This window comes from Pleurodeles waltl, chromosome 1_1 (assembly GCF_031143425.1).
Source record: "Pleurodeles waltl isolate 20211129_DDA chromosome 1_1, aPleWal1.hap1.20221129, whole genome shotgun sequence".
NCBI lineage: Eukaryota > Metazoa > Chordata > Amphibia > Caudata > Salamandridae > Pleurodeles > Pleurodeles waltl.
The window spans coordinates 819866954-819882786 of record NC_090436.1 but is presented as its reverse complement, the minus strand read 5'-3'; the positions used below and the strand labels follow the sequence as shown (position 1 = coordinate 819882786).

The 15833-nt window shown below is 43.5% G+C and overlaps 1 protein-coding gene across 2 annotated transcripts in view; it reads left to right on the top strand.

Annotated features, from left to right (window-relative positions):
* The window catches only part of DOCK8 (dedicator of cytokinesis 8), a 709540-nt gene that overhangs the window by 490234 nt on the left and 203473 nt on the right, over positions 1 to 15833 (top strand). For both annotated transcript variants that reach the window (XM_069228642.1, XM_069228651.1), the window contains 2 exons: positions 3490 to 3628; positions 10728 to 10829. In XM_069228642.1, the coding sequence (XP_069084743.1) occupies positions 3490 to 3628; positions 10728 to 10829 (241 nt within the window). The remainder of the gene's footprint in view (positions 1 to 3489; positions 3629 to 10727; positions 10830 to 15833) is intronic.

Genomic DNA, 15833 nt, shown 5'->3' with positions numbered 1-15833 from the left:
CTTACATCTACTTACCTATACTTACCTGGAATAGGGGCCCCCATTCCCTGGGGTCCCTCTGGTGTGGGAGTGGGGTGTCCCTGGGGCCTTGGGAGGACACCTATGGACTTATTCCATGGTGTTCCACCATAGAAATAGGCCCACAGGTCCCCTAACACCTGGTCTGGCCCAGGCATTAAATAATGGCGCTAAGCAAGCTTAGCACCATTATTTAGGCCCGCCTCCCTCCCGTGCACCATTTTTGCAAGGGAGGATAAATAAGGCGCCTGGGCCTTAGAGTCATTTTTTGACCGGGTACGCCTACCTTGCATCTCATTGACACAAGGTAGATTCACGCTAGCAAAAAATGACTTTAACTCCAAATGTTTGGCGCTAGACGGGTCTAGCGTGTCAGTATAAATTTGGAGTTAAGTTTGCGCTGAATTAACGTAAAACAAATTACGCTAATTCAGCGCAAAGCAGGTATAAGTCTGAGCCCTATTGTTGGGGGAGGGACTTTTACCAAATTTGATTCATTTGTTTGACTCAAGTTAATTAGAGTAGCAGTGGTACGCTGGGCCCAGGAGATGTTCGCAGGCCAGCGCTTGCTGCAGACCTTCCCCCTCATTCACTATCATTGCCTTTCCGGACTCCTGACTTGTTCTGTCTTGTTTCTCCACACAATCTTTGTCTTTGTGTCTTCCTTGAATAAGGAGTCGAGAGTTGACAAAAATTGGATAGCTCTTGGTTCCAGAACCAGCAGCTTCCCATTTTTTCCCTAGGTTATAGGTTTATGAAGGCTCTGGTAGCACTATAGTATTTTTTTTACAAATGGACCTCTCGTGGGCAGTCTGAATGTGGTAGATTATCTCTTGGTGCTGCAGTGGCCCCCTGCTTGGCATGACACTCTGCCCTCTGGTCGGAGTTATGACTTGTGTTCCAATCCGGAAACTTTCATTGAGATACAACATCAGTCTTGGAGAGCCAAAATGTAAGCTGCCTGATCCACCTAGTCCACTGCTGAAAATCAAAGACATTTCCCCCCTCAGTTTGGAAGACTCCCCGCATCCGAGGCCTCAAGTGATAGATTGAGGTTAGGTTCCCTCAATCTTTGGCATAGGAAGCTTGAATCCATCAGCTCCTGTAAAGGTTCCTGATTTGTCAATATTCAGCCTCTCTCTTGCTTAAGTGCACTCTGCCATCAATCTGTTCAACGTAACATGACAGTTTGCTGAAAGTGGAGCATGGGAGTGGGTTAGCCTTCTTACTTCTTTTGGTGGGGAGCTCTGCCCTTTCCTACTAACAGCTGAGATAACATTGACCTTTGCTTTTGGCATCAGTTGATCAATTATAAGCACTTCAAGCGATCATTAAATTAGTCCAATATTGCACTGCAGATAGAGGGAATGATTCAACTGAAGACTTACAGCTGCACTACAGACTTCCATGGTATTGCAGCTAAACCACTATACACTCCACACAGTGATTAAGATCTGCCGAAACCCTAGCCATGAATAGACTCCATCCTGGCTGAAGCCACAGTTGGGTTGTCAAAATATTCCGCTAGACACAGGAACAATGTTCTGCAAACCTCTCATTTAGATACCGCTTAATATGTGGTAAGTGATCATCCCAACTTCTTGACCCGTACAGACAACTTTAAACACTTACCTTACCTCCTCTTTTCTACCCCACAACAGTTGAAAAGGTGAATGAAAAGCGGGGAGCGTATGTCTAATAAGGGTATCTCAAATAGTGAGCAGAGGGTGTAAATGCAATGTAGAAACCACCACAACCTTGTCTCTTGCCTGTACCAGGGGTTGCAGCTCCAATTCCTGCTGGTTCAGTCAATGGGTTGGACATACGGGCAGCAACACAAATTGATGGGGAGTCAATAAAAAAAAGTGTGCGGCGGTCCAGTGTCCTGCCTCACTCATCTTCAGAGGCGCATTCATCAACAGGCTATCGGTAGAGCAGTGCAACTCTCTGCCATCTCTGAAACGGGGTGTGTCTTCCCCCTCAGGACCGCTTCAGGTGGCAGCGATACTCATGGACCACTTGCCTGTTTGTTTCCTTACAGGATGTAGGAAATTAATAGAGAAAGTAAGTGGCAAAACCATTCAAGGTTCATCATATTTGAGAGTTTAGGGTCTTTTACTATTCAGTGTGCTGGTCATTTACTGTTCAGTGTGCCAGGACTACAGCCATCAACTGTTGGCTGCAGTGTTGCAATCTCTGTTTTTCCTCCAAAGCAGCTGCCTCCTCCCAGGCAAGAGCAGCTTCACTGGAAAAATCAGTGACTGCAGGGCAACCAAGCAGCCTCCTGTCAGTATTTATGTTTTTTTCAGAAGCAGACCCTCAAACCGGGAGTCTTTCTTTGGAAAAAGATATCTAATGCCCCAGCAAATTATGAGTAAATCACATCACACGGGGGAACGTTCTGGAGGAAGTAGCGAAAAATGTAGTATACAAAGATATACATTTCTTGAAAATTGGTAATGATGTCAGACGAAAAATGGGAATTTCCAGGGACATTGAAATCAGCTGCAGGATTATGTTTACCACCTACCCCCCAGATCATTACGGATACTGTTTCAAGTCCTGCATTTTTCTGTGACAAGCTAAAGCACTCTTAGAGTTTTAGTTTTGTTTTGCCTCCATTGAACTAATTAGAGTGAGATGCCTACAATCAGTGATTTTTTGGCGAACAGTTCTTGACTGGACGCAGTGTCCATAAAGACGTGAACGGGGCTGGTGACTCTATTTCTGGTCTTTGTCTCTCTATGGTCTCTCTTAATGAGCACATAAGTATTTTGTCAAAACTCAGATGTTTTACTAACAACACCGAGGGTGTGTTAACTTCAAAGTGGTCCCACATTTCACACTGTTCCAGAGACACTGTTATGAGTAAACATCCACCTTTCTCCAGGATGGGAACATATCTGCCAAATGTCTGCAAATACACACAAACTTGAAAAGTGAGTTGTTCACCTACTTACAGAGGACTTCCCAGTCTGGAACATCCAAACCCGCCTACCCGCCTTTTCTCCTGAGTTGTTTACATGTACAATTATGGAATAATGGCGTAATTTTTTATGTATTTAAATCTGTTTGCAAGTGTAAATTCACTCATAAGTGAAGGTTTATGGACACCTATGTTTAACATAATTTCGCAAATACCTTTCTGAACACTGACTATTTAGAGGACTTTGTTTTCCCTTAAATTTAAATATTTTGCTGAAAAAAAGTACTGTAGGAAGAAGGGAACTGGAGACAGAGTAACTTGGCACATATTTGAAATGTCTCAGTAGTAGATCAGAACAGTTTGTACTGCAATGAAATGATGTAGAAAATAGTCCATGTACATGAGTACGTGTGTGATTTTTAATCGTATGTGTTTTTAATCTGACCTTACCATTGTGTTCAAATCGCTCCATAAACAATAATGTCCAGTTCTTTAGGCCAGTCAGCTTTTAAGTTGTAATGGAATACTTTCCTTGTTTCACCCAGGTGTCCAGATTTCTACGAAGAAGTAAAATTTAAGCTACCAGCTAAACTCACAGAAAAGCACCACCTATTGTTCACATTCTATCACATCAGCTGCCAGCAAAAACAAGGAACCTCAGTGGAAACCCTTCTAGGTTATTCGGTATGTTTGTGTTTATTAATCCCTCGCTATGATGCATATATGCAGTTCATAACAAAGCTTTGTACATCTGTTGAAGCACTGATTCATTTCTAACCAACCAGTGATCAAGAAAGACAACAGAATAGAGCTATGAGGGCTATATATTTCCATAAAAGTAGGATTCAATGCAAGCCGATCAATTACAAGCATAAACAAAGACGACAAGTCTCAACCTTTCCAAGACAGATATCATAAATGTGTGTGCATGCATGGTGCCCAATTTGTAATGTTTTTTTTTTTTTTAAAGTAAAAGGAAAAGATTCCGAAATGGCTGTCGCATAGCACAGTGGTTGTCTTGGAATATGGTGAAACTAACCAGTGGTCAGCAAAGTATTGCTCACTTTTGACTAAATTAATCATGGTGCCTTTGCTCAAAGCGTAATTGATGTAGTTAATTAACAAGAAAGGATTGAAGAGTCTGCAAAATATACTATAAAGCAATCTATCCCAATAATTTAATCTCTCCTCCTCCTCATGCACTCAACGTTATCTGCTTTTTTGGAAACATTAATAAATGTAGCTAAAGATAAGGTGCATCAGATGGAACACCTGAGTATAATTAAATCCTAGCTAGCAGGAAGGGCGAGTTGCTGAAGATTTGAATGAGGACCAAGAACAAACAGTATTACATTGTCCCCAATTTTTTCAAAAAGCTCAAAAAAGCCAAGGATTTTTTTTTAAAGGCGCACACTGCAGCAACAACGAAGAAAAAACTTGCAAAAAATGATGATTCCATAGACACCAAGAAGGATATTGAAACAAATAATGAGGACCAGCCTGTAACTACAGACTCCAGCACAGCATCAGTAAATGAAACAGTGCATAAATTAAAGACTAACACACGGCCTTCCAATGACAGGCAGAGAATGCAACAGAGGTATCAGGGAAAGGAAACACGCTTGATTCAGTGGCACGTAAGAAGTGAGCTGCTGCTTTAAAGGAAACGGTTAATAGAAATCCAGCTTGTAATGGAGGCCACGCTTCTTTTTCACATAATAGAAAAGGCTGTTGTGTAAAACGTTTATCAACAATACAGGGAGTGCAGAATTATTAGGCAAATGAGTATTTTGACCACATCATCCTCTTTATGCATGTTGTCTTACTCCAAGCTGTATAGGCTCAAAAGCCTACTACCAATTAAGCATATTAGGTGATGTGCATCTCTGTAATGAGAAGGGGTGTGGTCTAATGACATCAACACCCTATATCAGGTGTGCATAATTATTAGGCAACTTCCTTTCCTTTGGCAAAATGGGTCAAAAGAAGGACTTGACAGGCTCAGAAAAGTCAAAAATAGTGAGATATCTTGCAGAGGGATGCAGCACTCTTAAAATTGCAAAGCTTCTGAAGCGTGATCATCGAACAATCAAGCGTTTCATTCAAAATAGTCAACAGGGTCGCAAGAAGCGTGTGGAAAAACCAAGGCGCAAAATAACTGCCCATGAACTGAGAAAAGTCAAGCGTGCAGCTGCCACGATGCCACTTGCCACCAGTTTGGCCATATTTCAGAGCTGCAACATCACTGGAGTGCCCAAAAGCACAAGGTGTGCAATACTCAGAGACATGACCAAGGTAAGAAAGGCTGAAAGACGACCACCACTGAACAAGACCCACAAGCTGAAACGTCAAGACTGGGCCAAGAAATATCTCAAGACTGATTTTTCTAAGGTTTTATGGACTGATGAAATGAGAGTGAGTCTTGATGGGCCAGATGGATGGGCCCGTGGCTGGATTGGTAAAGGGCAGAGAGCTCCAGTCCGACTCAGACGCCAGCAAGGTGGAGGTGGGGTACTGGTTTGGGCTGGTATCATCAAAGATGAGCTTGTGGGGCCTTTTCGGGATGAGGATGGAGTCAAGCTCAACTCCCAGTCCTACTGCCAGTTCCTGGAAGACACCTTCTTCAAGCAGTGGTACAGGAAGAAGTCTGCATCCTTCAAGAAAAACATGATTTTCATGCAGGACAATGCTCCATCACACGCGTCCAAGTACTCCACAGCGTGGCTGGCAAGAAAGGGTATAAAAGAAGGAAATCTAATGACATGGCCTCCTTGTTCACCTGATCTGAACCCCATTGAGAACCTGTGGTCCATCATCAAATGTGAGATTTACAAGGAGGGAAAACAGTACACCTCTCTGAACAGTGTCTGGGAGGCTGTGGTTGCTGCTGCACGCAATGTTGATGGTGAACAGATCAAAACACTGACAGAATCCATGGATGCAGGCTTTTGAGTGTCCTTGCAAAGAAAGGTGGCTATATTGGTCACTGATTTGTTTTTGTTTTGTTTTTGAATGTCAGAAATGTATATTTGTGAATGTTGAGATGTTATATTGGTTTCACTGGTAATGATAAATAATTGAAATGGGTATATATATTTTTTTGTTAAGTTGCCTAATAATTATGCACAGTGATAGTCACCTGCACACACAGATATCCCCCTAACATAGCTAAAACTAAAAACAAACTAAAAACTACTTCCAAAAATATTCAGTTTTGATATTAATGAGTTTTTTGAGTTCATTGAGAACATGGTTGTTGTTCAATAATAAAATTAATCCTCAAAAATACAACTTGCCTAATAATTCTGCACTCCCTGTAGAGATTATTGTCTTCTTGAAAATTTGCTGATGTTAGGACACAGGACGATACTTGCAGACATCAACATACAGTCTGGCTTTATATTGAGAAGAGTTTTAAGGAAGGTGAAGTGTTAAATTGTAGCATGATTTTAACCATTTTGAAAAAATATCTTCCCTTTCTGAGATCACACCTGTAGAACATTTATTAGAAATACAATTATATCACCCAACAAAATATCTCTTCATTTAACTGTGAACATTCTCAAAGGATAATTTGTTTTAGGTTTTAGAGTGGGGAAGAAGTGGCCACCTTTAATAAGCTAGCACTGATTTTTTTTCAGAATACTGTAAACCAAATGGATTGTTGTTAAAAATAATTTTGAAGTTGCTAATTGGTCATTTGCTATGAAATAGTTGCAAGTAACAACCTGTGCTATTGGGGATCATGGTCAGGACATGTTACATGTATTTCAAGCCATTATAAAAAGATTAGATAGATGGGAAAGAAGTGTGCAACAAATGACCTTGTTTGAAAAAGAGTGTAGTGATTATTGGCACCAGGTCTAAAAGGCACTTCAAAGGCATCTATTTGCTAGACCTCCCATGGCAAGTAAGCGGCTATAATGTGATAATCCTGGACCGAAGAAAGTGACACGCTTTGTAGCTTTTAGCAGAGCAAGCCAGTAAGTACAACCACAAACCTTATGTGTACAGAATTTAGGTCAGGATTAAGAAGCAACTTGAAATCTACTGATTTAAAAAATGTACGAAAAAGCATCTAACAATGGGATCTAACTTGGCTAACTTATAATATTGTGTATGTTTGGTCTGACTAACTTACAGACCGGTTCTAGTAGAGTCTGCTGTTACCCTCCATTACATAATGAACAGATTTATAAATTCTATGCACTTTTCTTGTAGCGATTAATTTAGAATATAGCAAACATTTCAAAGAGCCTTGTTTTGCCAGCACAAGTTTATGCCACGTTCAAACAATTTGGGCCCATTCTTGATAATATGTTCCAACCAAGCCTAGTTCCAAACAAGTTGCCTCAATAGAGTACGAACTTCTTAACATGAGGCAAGATCTCCATAAGCGATTTTCTATTTTTTCTAACTTGACAATTTCTTTAACACAGGCACTCTTTACTCCATTATTAAGATTCACTACATTCCAGCTCAACAGCTTGCAACTTTTCTGTATCAGGCCCCTGCATAAAGAATTGTCCCAGGGAAATTGTGTAATCCTGGGATCTGTGCACAGTCAATCATAGTTTGCCAAAGAATTCAAATGCCCAAAACTGTTTCACAGGGTAATTGGACCGTTGTTATTAGCTCCCACGTTATTGCTTTGTGGTCACATACTGGATAAGTGAGGGAATTAGCAATAAACATGCAGGGTTTTAAAAAAAAAAAAAAAACAAGCAGCAACACAGTGATAACAGTACCTGACCTCTTATTGTCAGCAAATTGAGCCAATATACGAGCAGCAACACCAGGTTTGTTAAGGTTTACCAATATACAATCATCATCAATTCACCTTCCTAATCATGATAATATGTTGAGCTAACTGGACTCCACTGTTAACATTTCTACCCGACCAGTGCATAATTTTATTTTTTAGCTGGTTGTGGTTTTCTAGTGCCCCCTTCTGTAGGGGTGAAACATTACTCAAAAACACTATGTAAGATGTTACCTCAGGCAGAATATTGATAGTTATATTTGCATTAGCCAGATACAAGCACTACAAGAAAACAGGTCCACTCGAGTGTCATTTAAAGCAGAGCGCTTTGTGAGAGTATTATGGTGAGTCACACAGTTGTCCTTCCTCGGATGCAAAAACTGATCATGGCTGGGTTTAGTTGCATTAACCTCATCGCCCAGGACAACACTTACAGGGTCCTGTCTGATTGGCCGAGATGACACATCACTACCTCCAGAGAGGGGAGACGTGTGAGGAGACATCACATTATTATGTACTCTCTAAAGTTTACCCAATGAAGTTAAGTGACTCAGCCTCAGAGGCTAAGGGGCATATTTATGAAAAGTGGCGCTGCATATAGTAAAGTGCCACTTTTCTTCCACCCTTTAGCGCCCCCCTACAGGTAGGGGGCAATACCGTCATTTTTTGTACGCAATTGATGTACTCTGCAGGAGTAGCACCAAACTGTTGGCGCTACTCCTGCAGAGTACATAGGGGTCCATTGTATTTAATGGCATGCCCCCTTTTAACACCTGCTTTGAGCAGGCGTTAAAAGTGCTGAAAAAAATGACGCAAGGAAATCTGTAAGATTTCCTTGTGCTATTTTTTCGGACCCCTTAACAGAGGGATGCCCCCTTTGCATACATTATGCCTGGCCTGGGCATAATGTACCGCAAAGGGTTACAAAGTGGCGCAATGCATGCATTGCACCACTTTGTAAATATGGTGCTGGGTTTTTGGCCTTCTAACACCACATTAGCATAAAAAAACATGCACTAATGTGGCTTTAGAATGGTGCTAGGTGCTCTTAAATATTCCCCTAAGTCTGGTAAAACACCCTCAGTTACTCCAACCTTTTAAGGCAATCATCAAATGTTTTTTCAACCAGGTATTCCAGTCTAGAATATAGATGGTCAAAACATTGTACCAATATGTCTCCAACTGGTCTTTTTTGACTGTTCTTTGTTACTGCATAAGGAGGTTTTTCACACATTGGGGTAATGGGAATAGTTTCTTTCTTTTTTTCTTTTACTGGTGGAGGGATTGGGTTCTAATGAACTTTCGAGAATGTCAGGGCTAACATCAAGAAGGACATGGTGTTCTTCAGCCAAAACTGTCACGGAATTAAGTTCCAAGGATAGGCCACTTTCGCTAGATGTTGAAGCGGGTGTAGGTAATTGTAAAGGGGGGGTTTGGAGGTGAAACTACCTTCCTCCCCGGCTCCACATTAAGCAAGCCCATAAGTGTGAAGTCCCAGTTCTTCCTCATCCATGGTGGTTTCCTTGTTTAAGGCTCCTACTGCAGATGTCAAGAAAGACAGAGGATACATTTTGAAAGGGTGCAGCTTTTCAGCTACGTTTCCCCAAGGCGTCATGATGACCAGAGGCAGGTGAAAGAGAGATGGCCCTGTCATTTACAGGCTCAGACAGGCCCATCTTGGGCTGGGCACTTCCCATGCTGTGGAAAGAAATGCCTGCTTAAGAGGAGCCTCCACACCTTAACGACTGACACCTGGAACAATGTTGCAAAGGAATATGTAAAACTGTTGTAGCCATGGCACTTTGAAATGTATTTCTCATGTAGGATGAAAATTATAAATAAAGTGTTTAAAAAAAAAGGTGCCTCCTGGCCCCGCATCTGCCTGCAATGTCCTCCGGACCTCGTGGTTCCCAGGAGCTAGGGTGAGAGATAGGTTGCAGGTAGACGAGCAGCCCGCACTATGAGAAGGAATGCTTGCTTAAGAGGAAACTCCTGGCCCTCCTCTGTTCAGTGAAGTAGGCAGGGGTGGCTCCTCCATAAGGGCCGAGGAGCATCGCCCCCCGGCCAGCACCGGCATCTGCACACTTTTTTCCCAAAAATTATCATAAACTGTGTTTATGATCGTTTTTTGGGGGAAAAGGGCCGGGTCACGGGGGTGACAAGAAGTGAGGGGGAGTGCTGAGCACTTCCCCTCCCTCGCATGTGTGTTTGGCCGGCTGTCTAGGGCCGGCCAAACACACATGCGCACAGGGCTCTCTCCAGCCCAGCGAGAGAGCCTGCACAGGCTCCCAGTCTGCCTGGGAGCGCCTAGGCTGGCGCTCCCAGCCAATCCTAACACTGCTATAAGCAGAGTCAAGATTGGCGCAGGGCAGGCTGGGAGCCTGTTCCTGCCTGCAGCGAGACGGGAGGAGGCAGTGGAGTGGCGCAGGAGCAGAGTAAGTGTTTTTTTTATTTATTTTTATTTTTATTTAATATAATTCCCCCTTCCCTCGTGCGCTGCCCCACCCCTTTCAATTAGCGCGAGCCGCGACTGGAAGTAGGGCACAAGCCCCCTATTAATCATTGCTCTACAAAATGCCCTGTGTCAGGTTGCTTGTCCTAGTTGGCCCCAGAACAGGGATCATTTCTCCATAAGAACTGCACGCTAGATAATCATACTAAAGAGTGCATACATCTGCACCGCAATTAGGACACAGTCACTCCAGGATAATATGTTTGCCCCAAACAAATATCAAGTAGGAAGCAGCAGTACCATAAAGGAATTTGTGAAGCAATCAATTTGAAATTATTACATAGGCAGCAAAAATAGTGATTTTGTTACGTCTCCCTATATGTGATCGAAATTCCCCAACTTTAAAACCATCCATTAGAGTCATTTTAAAATTTTCCATTTTTGTGTTCTTCATTTGATTACTACAGTACCATAGACTAGGTATTACATATATGATCGATTCGAATAATTAATGTCCATTTTCGCCTTTGTTTCTTTCTGATTATTGATTTTGACTTCATCTCTTGCAGTGGCTACCAATTATTTTAAACGACCGCCTACAGACTGGGACCTATTGCCTTCCTGTTGCGTTAGACAAGCTGCCTTTCAACTACTGGATGCACTCCCCAGAGGTACTATCAAGGAGGGGGGATAGCAATCATAGAATAAGATTAGAGCACAGAATGTTCCATCAATTACGCAAACTCTTCTTTGTAAGGGGCAATACAATAACTTTAGTGAGAAAGTACCTATGAAAAGGTCGGAAGGAAGGAGGTGCAATCAGTGTTCAAATGATAGAGTAGTTTATTGTACAGGTGGTAAGCCAGGGACTAACTACATGCTCTACAGTGATGGAAGGAAGGAAAGTTGATTTACCATATTATCTGTCGAGCACACTGTCACAATTACACAAGAGCTGTTTCTTACTGTGTTGTTATGTATTTCCCTCTGGTGCTCCCCTTATCACTCACAGTGCTACTCTGGTTATACCTTGTATTCAGCAAACAAGCCTTTACAATCAAACATGTCACCTCTTCTCACAAAATCCCAAACAATTGTTTTAGGCTGCTACCCCTTGTGGGGATCATGACATTAGGGGAATCAGTGCCCGGCTGCTGATGGCATCTGGAACTGAGCGTTTTAGAGATGTAAAGCTGTTGGAATGTCTCTCTGAAACTTCTGCTCTTGGTCTGTCCTCCTCTCTCTTCTCAACGTCTTCTCTGGTCTTCACTCCTATACCTCCGACTCACTGCTTTCTCCTCCACTCTTCTCTGTTCATCTCACCTCCTCCCTCTTACTGTTCTCCTCCACCGCCTCACTACGTCTCTCCGCTGCAACTTCACTCTGCCTCTGTTCTTTTGCCTCATTGTTGCCTTCTCCAACTCCCCACTCTGCTATCACGTCTTGCTCTGCACTGCGACCTTGCTGGGTGCTAGATGTCCAGTGGTGAATCTACCATCTTCAGCATTTCCCACCTTGGTACTTCCTGAAAGCTCAAGCAAGGCACATGAATGCTGGGTCCAAGTCATGTCTACAGAGGAGTGTCTGAAGTGAGATGGTTCACTCTCAGAATCCAGATCTGCATGATATGAGGCAGGCTGGGAAAGCAACCTTACACACTATCATAAGAGGAAAGGGTATTACCTTGTGTGAACCTGTTGATATACTTTAGATTGTCAAGGTTAACCTTCAAAATTGGCAGAACATGGTGTGTCTCTCTGTGCGACTTACATTTACGTTAAAACATTATTTTGAACTGCAAGCGAGACCTATAACAGATGCATTCACTGTGAAATACACTTTTTAACTGGAGCCCAATGAGGTTGAAACCAGCACTGATCTTGCTTTATTTACAAATTCCCGTGTACCATCAACTTGGGAGAACATGTACTTTCTCTCTATAAATCTGATTAGGCTATTGAGTATGCCACACAATAACCTGGACATAAATTTTTTAGCCAATAGTGTTCCGACATTCTAGGTGCCTTCTCATTTGAAGTGGGAGGGGCTCAAGTTAGAAATCAACAAAAGTCACTGTTCAAATTTTTTAGATATGCCCCATGTGCTACTAGACGAAGAATCTCGTCTGGTGGTGCTGGGCTGGCAATGGATCACCAGCACAGTTCCTGATCCTTGAAGGTTAGTTTATTTCCCTTGTGACTTGCTCAGATGGCTTTTTAAAATTTTAATGAGTCCACATTCCTGCTTAGGGTTGCTAATGAACATGACAAGTTCCTGATGCAAGTCTTTAGTTCACTTACTTTTTCAATGATGGCATGCCTGGAACTCACATATTTACTCTGCCCTGGGCCTGGGGTAATGTTCCAGTCTGGGATCCCACCCCCTCACCTGCTTGACATCATTCATCATAAAGCTGTCTGTGTAAACATTCCTAAATTCCTTCACCCTACCAAAAGCTCCATAGCCAAGTGGACAGCAACCCAGATGGGTGAATGCAAAACCTATCCCTCCAGTTCACTTGCAGACTTTTATCTGCCTGGTCAGAGTATGGACCAGGCCCCTGTATACCAGGTAGGAATGTATGATCCAAATACAACTGCTAAAATCAGACAAACCCAAAGAAACACTACCTCCACAGGAAATCCCAACAGGTGCTCCACCACTTCACAAACTAGACCTCTTACCTTATAGTGTATTGCCCTTGAAAGATAAATACTGCCTCTGTTCTCTACAGAACTGCCACCCCCCACTCTAGATTTCTGACTCAGCTCTCCTTCAGCACACCCTCACCAATTTGTGGGCCATTTCCTTTTAGCACCTCTGCCAGCTCACTGCAATATCCTTGATGCCAGATGATGAAACAAGCAGACAGATAACTGTAAAAGCAGTGGAAAAAATTAAACAGCTCCCCTAAGAGCACACCTGTCTCATACAATACTGAGGTAATAAACATGCCTACTTTAGGAACAACTCCATGTACTAGCACACTCAGCAAATTCACCGCATTTAAGAAGCTGAAATGTCTAGGATTATTAGTATCTCAGATCTCTGCCTACCCAAACTTCTAACACTAAGGGGGTCATTCTGACCCTGGCGGTCTTGGACCACCAGGGTCACGAATGACGGAAGCACCGCCAACAGGCTGGCGGTGCTTCACATGCCATTCTGACCGCGGCTGTAAAGCCGCGGTCCGCCCGCCGCGGTCCGCCCGCCGGGGCCGGCGGTTTTCCGCCGTTTTTGCCCCGGCTGGGAGAATCCACCAGGGCAGCGCTGCAAGCAGCGCTGCCCTGGGGATTCTGACCCCCGTACCGCCAGCCTGTTTCTGGCGGTTTTCACCGCCAGGAAGAGGCTGGCGGTAAGGGGTGTCCTGGGGCCCCTGGGGCCACTGGCATGGGCAGTGCAGGGGCCCCCTACCAGGGCCCCGGCCAGCTTTTCACTGTCTGCCTAGCAGACAGTGAAAAGCGCGACGGGTGCAACTGCACCCGTCGCACAGCCGCAACACCGCCGGCTCCATTCGGAGCCGGCTCCTGTGTTGCGGCCCTCATTCCCGCTGGCCCAGCGGGAATGTCAGAATGGGGGCCGCGGAATTTTGGCCGCATGGCGGCCAAATGGCGGTTTCCACCTGGCGGGCGGCGGTAGCCACCCGCCAAGGTTGGAATGACCCCCTAAAGCTATCAAATTTTGACAACCAGCTGTTATACTAATTATCACTAACTCTATTAGTGCTCCCCTTTAGCTTAGGGAAGTCCCTTAACTGCTCAAGCACATGCTGAAAACCCCATGATCGAAAAAGCTAAATTTATTTCTAGAGTGTCTTACCAGCTATGTGTGTCTGACCTCCATTGTCTAGATAAAGTTATTAAGTGTGCAAATGCCCATCTCTGATCTTATCTGGAAAATAATAACTTCCTTTGAAATTTCTAGGGTTCGATCACTGAAAAGAGCTGAGACATTCCTCAGGAACCTCACAGAATATATACTGGCATTGGTGGAAAGACTCTTTAATGGTCCACCTCTTTCCTTTGCCATCTGTATCACAAATTAAAGTGCCCTCCAACCTGTCTACTCCTGTGGTCATGAATTGTCGTATCCTGAAACGTGAATGTTGTACCTGTGGAAATGACCATATTTGAGTGGTGTACCCCGATATTTTTGTCTTAACTCTTTGCTGGCAGTAGAACTCTGTGCAGTTTAGATCTGCTAGCCAGTAATAAAGCGCTCATGCTCCTCTTTTCAACATGATGAAATTGGTATACCCCTAATTGGCATATTTAATTTACTTATAGATACTTATAAGTCCATACTATATAGTGCAAAGTATATCCATGACCTGTATATTAAATGTCACTAGTGGGCTGCAGCGCCTATTGTGCCATCCGCTACAGTGGCAATGTAAATCACGGCTTTAAGCCCACGACTATAGCCTGGCCAAAGCAGCTTTTAAACTGCAGTTTGACCTCTCAAACTAAACTATTTGTACTGGTCTGAACCTTCCTTTTAAATATTAATAAGTGACCTCGAAGTAGGTCTAACTGCCCATAAGGCAGGGTAAATGGTAGTTAAAAGTTTGATATGTAGGAATTTAATGTTAAACATGGCCTTACAGTGAAAAGCCCTAAAATATATTTTCATTTTAGCAAGGCCAGCTGTTCCCAGGAAAACACTGGGCTGCAATAATAACATTTAATAATGCTATATCCAGCTTAAAAAGCAGCTGGAAATTTAATTCTGTTACTCTTTGTAATATGTTTTAGATGCCCAGTTCACTAGTGAAGTCGTTTTTTTAATAAAGATTATGGCAAGGGTACCGTCAGAAAGTTACATATACCCTGCCTAAAGCCTCTGGAGGGAAATTTGCATTAGCATCCAGCTGCAGCCCTCGACGTGCTTAACCCTCAATGAGGTATGAGAAATGTTCCCAAAGCTGGAGGAGACAAAGGTGTGTGGGGAAGTCTTTCTGTTCCTATGGTAGAATGATGATTTGGGCAATGTCCATGAACTTAACTTCAAAGGGGGTTTCCCTATCACAGGTAGATGACAGATGATACCTACACAGGCCCTTCTTTATTCCCCCAGTCAGCCAGGCTCCAATCACAATGGGGAGGGACCTGTCCCAGAACTGGTTTGAAGTGACCACAGAGTAGGATTTGTTCATTTCCCTGGCCCCACCTCTAGGATGGGCAGGTGGGCTTTGCACAGGGGAGAAGGGTTTCATCCTCTTGGATTTAGGCAGATAGGGGCACTGTGGGATTGTTTTCTATGGGGAACACAGGGTTACCCATGGGAACTTTTACCCTACTGGATAGGGAGGGAGGAGGAGTACCCCACAGGCTGGGTCCAGACATAAACGTGGCACCCATAGAAACCTCATCAGAACACTTCAGATCAGAAGATGACTGAACCTGCTGTCTGAAACTTGAAGGTCTGAACCTGCTCTCTCTCTTGCACTTAAGATAAGTAAGGGGACTTCAAGGGTCATAGGGCGGACCTCCTCTTCATGTTACAAGGACACAACAAGCTACAAGAGACCTTTCTTGCAACAGCCCCACTTACCAGTTCCAAGTAGACCTGCCTGGATGAAGCTGGTGGTTTCTGCCGAAGTGAATATTGACCCCCAAGCGCTGTTTCTAAGGTCCTGAAACCCTGGGCTGTGTCAGAGTGTGCTCCTAACATCC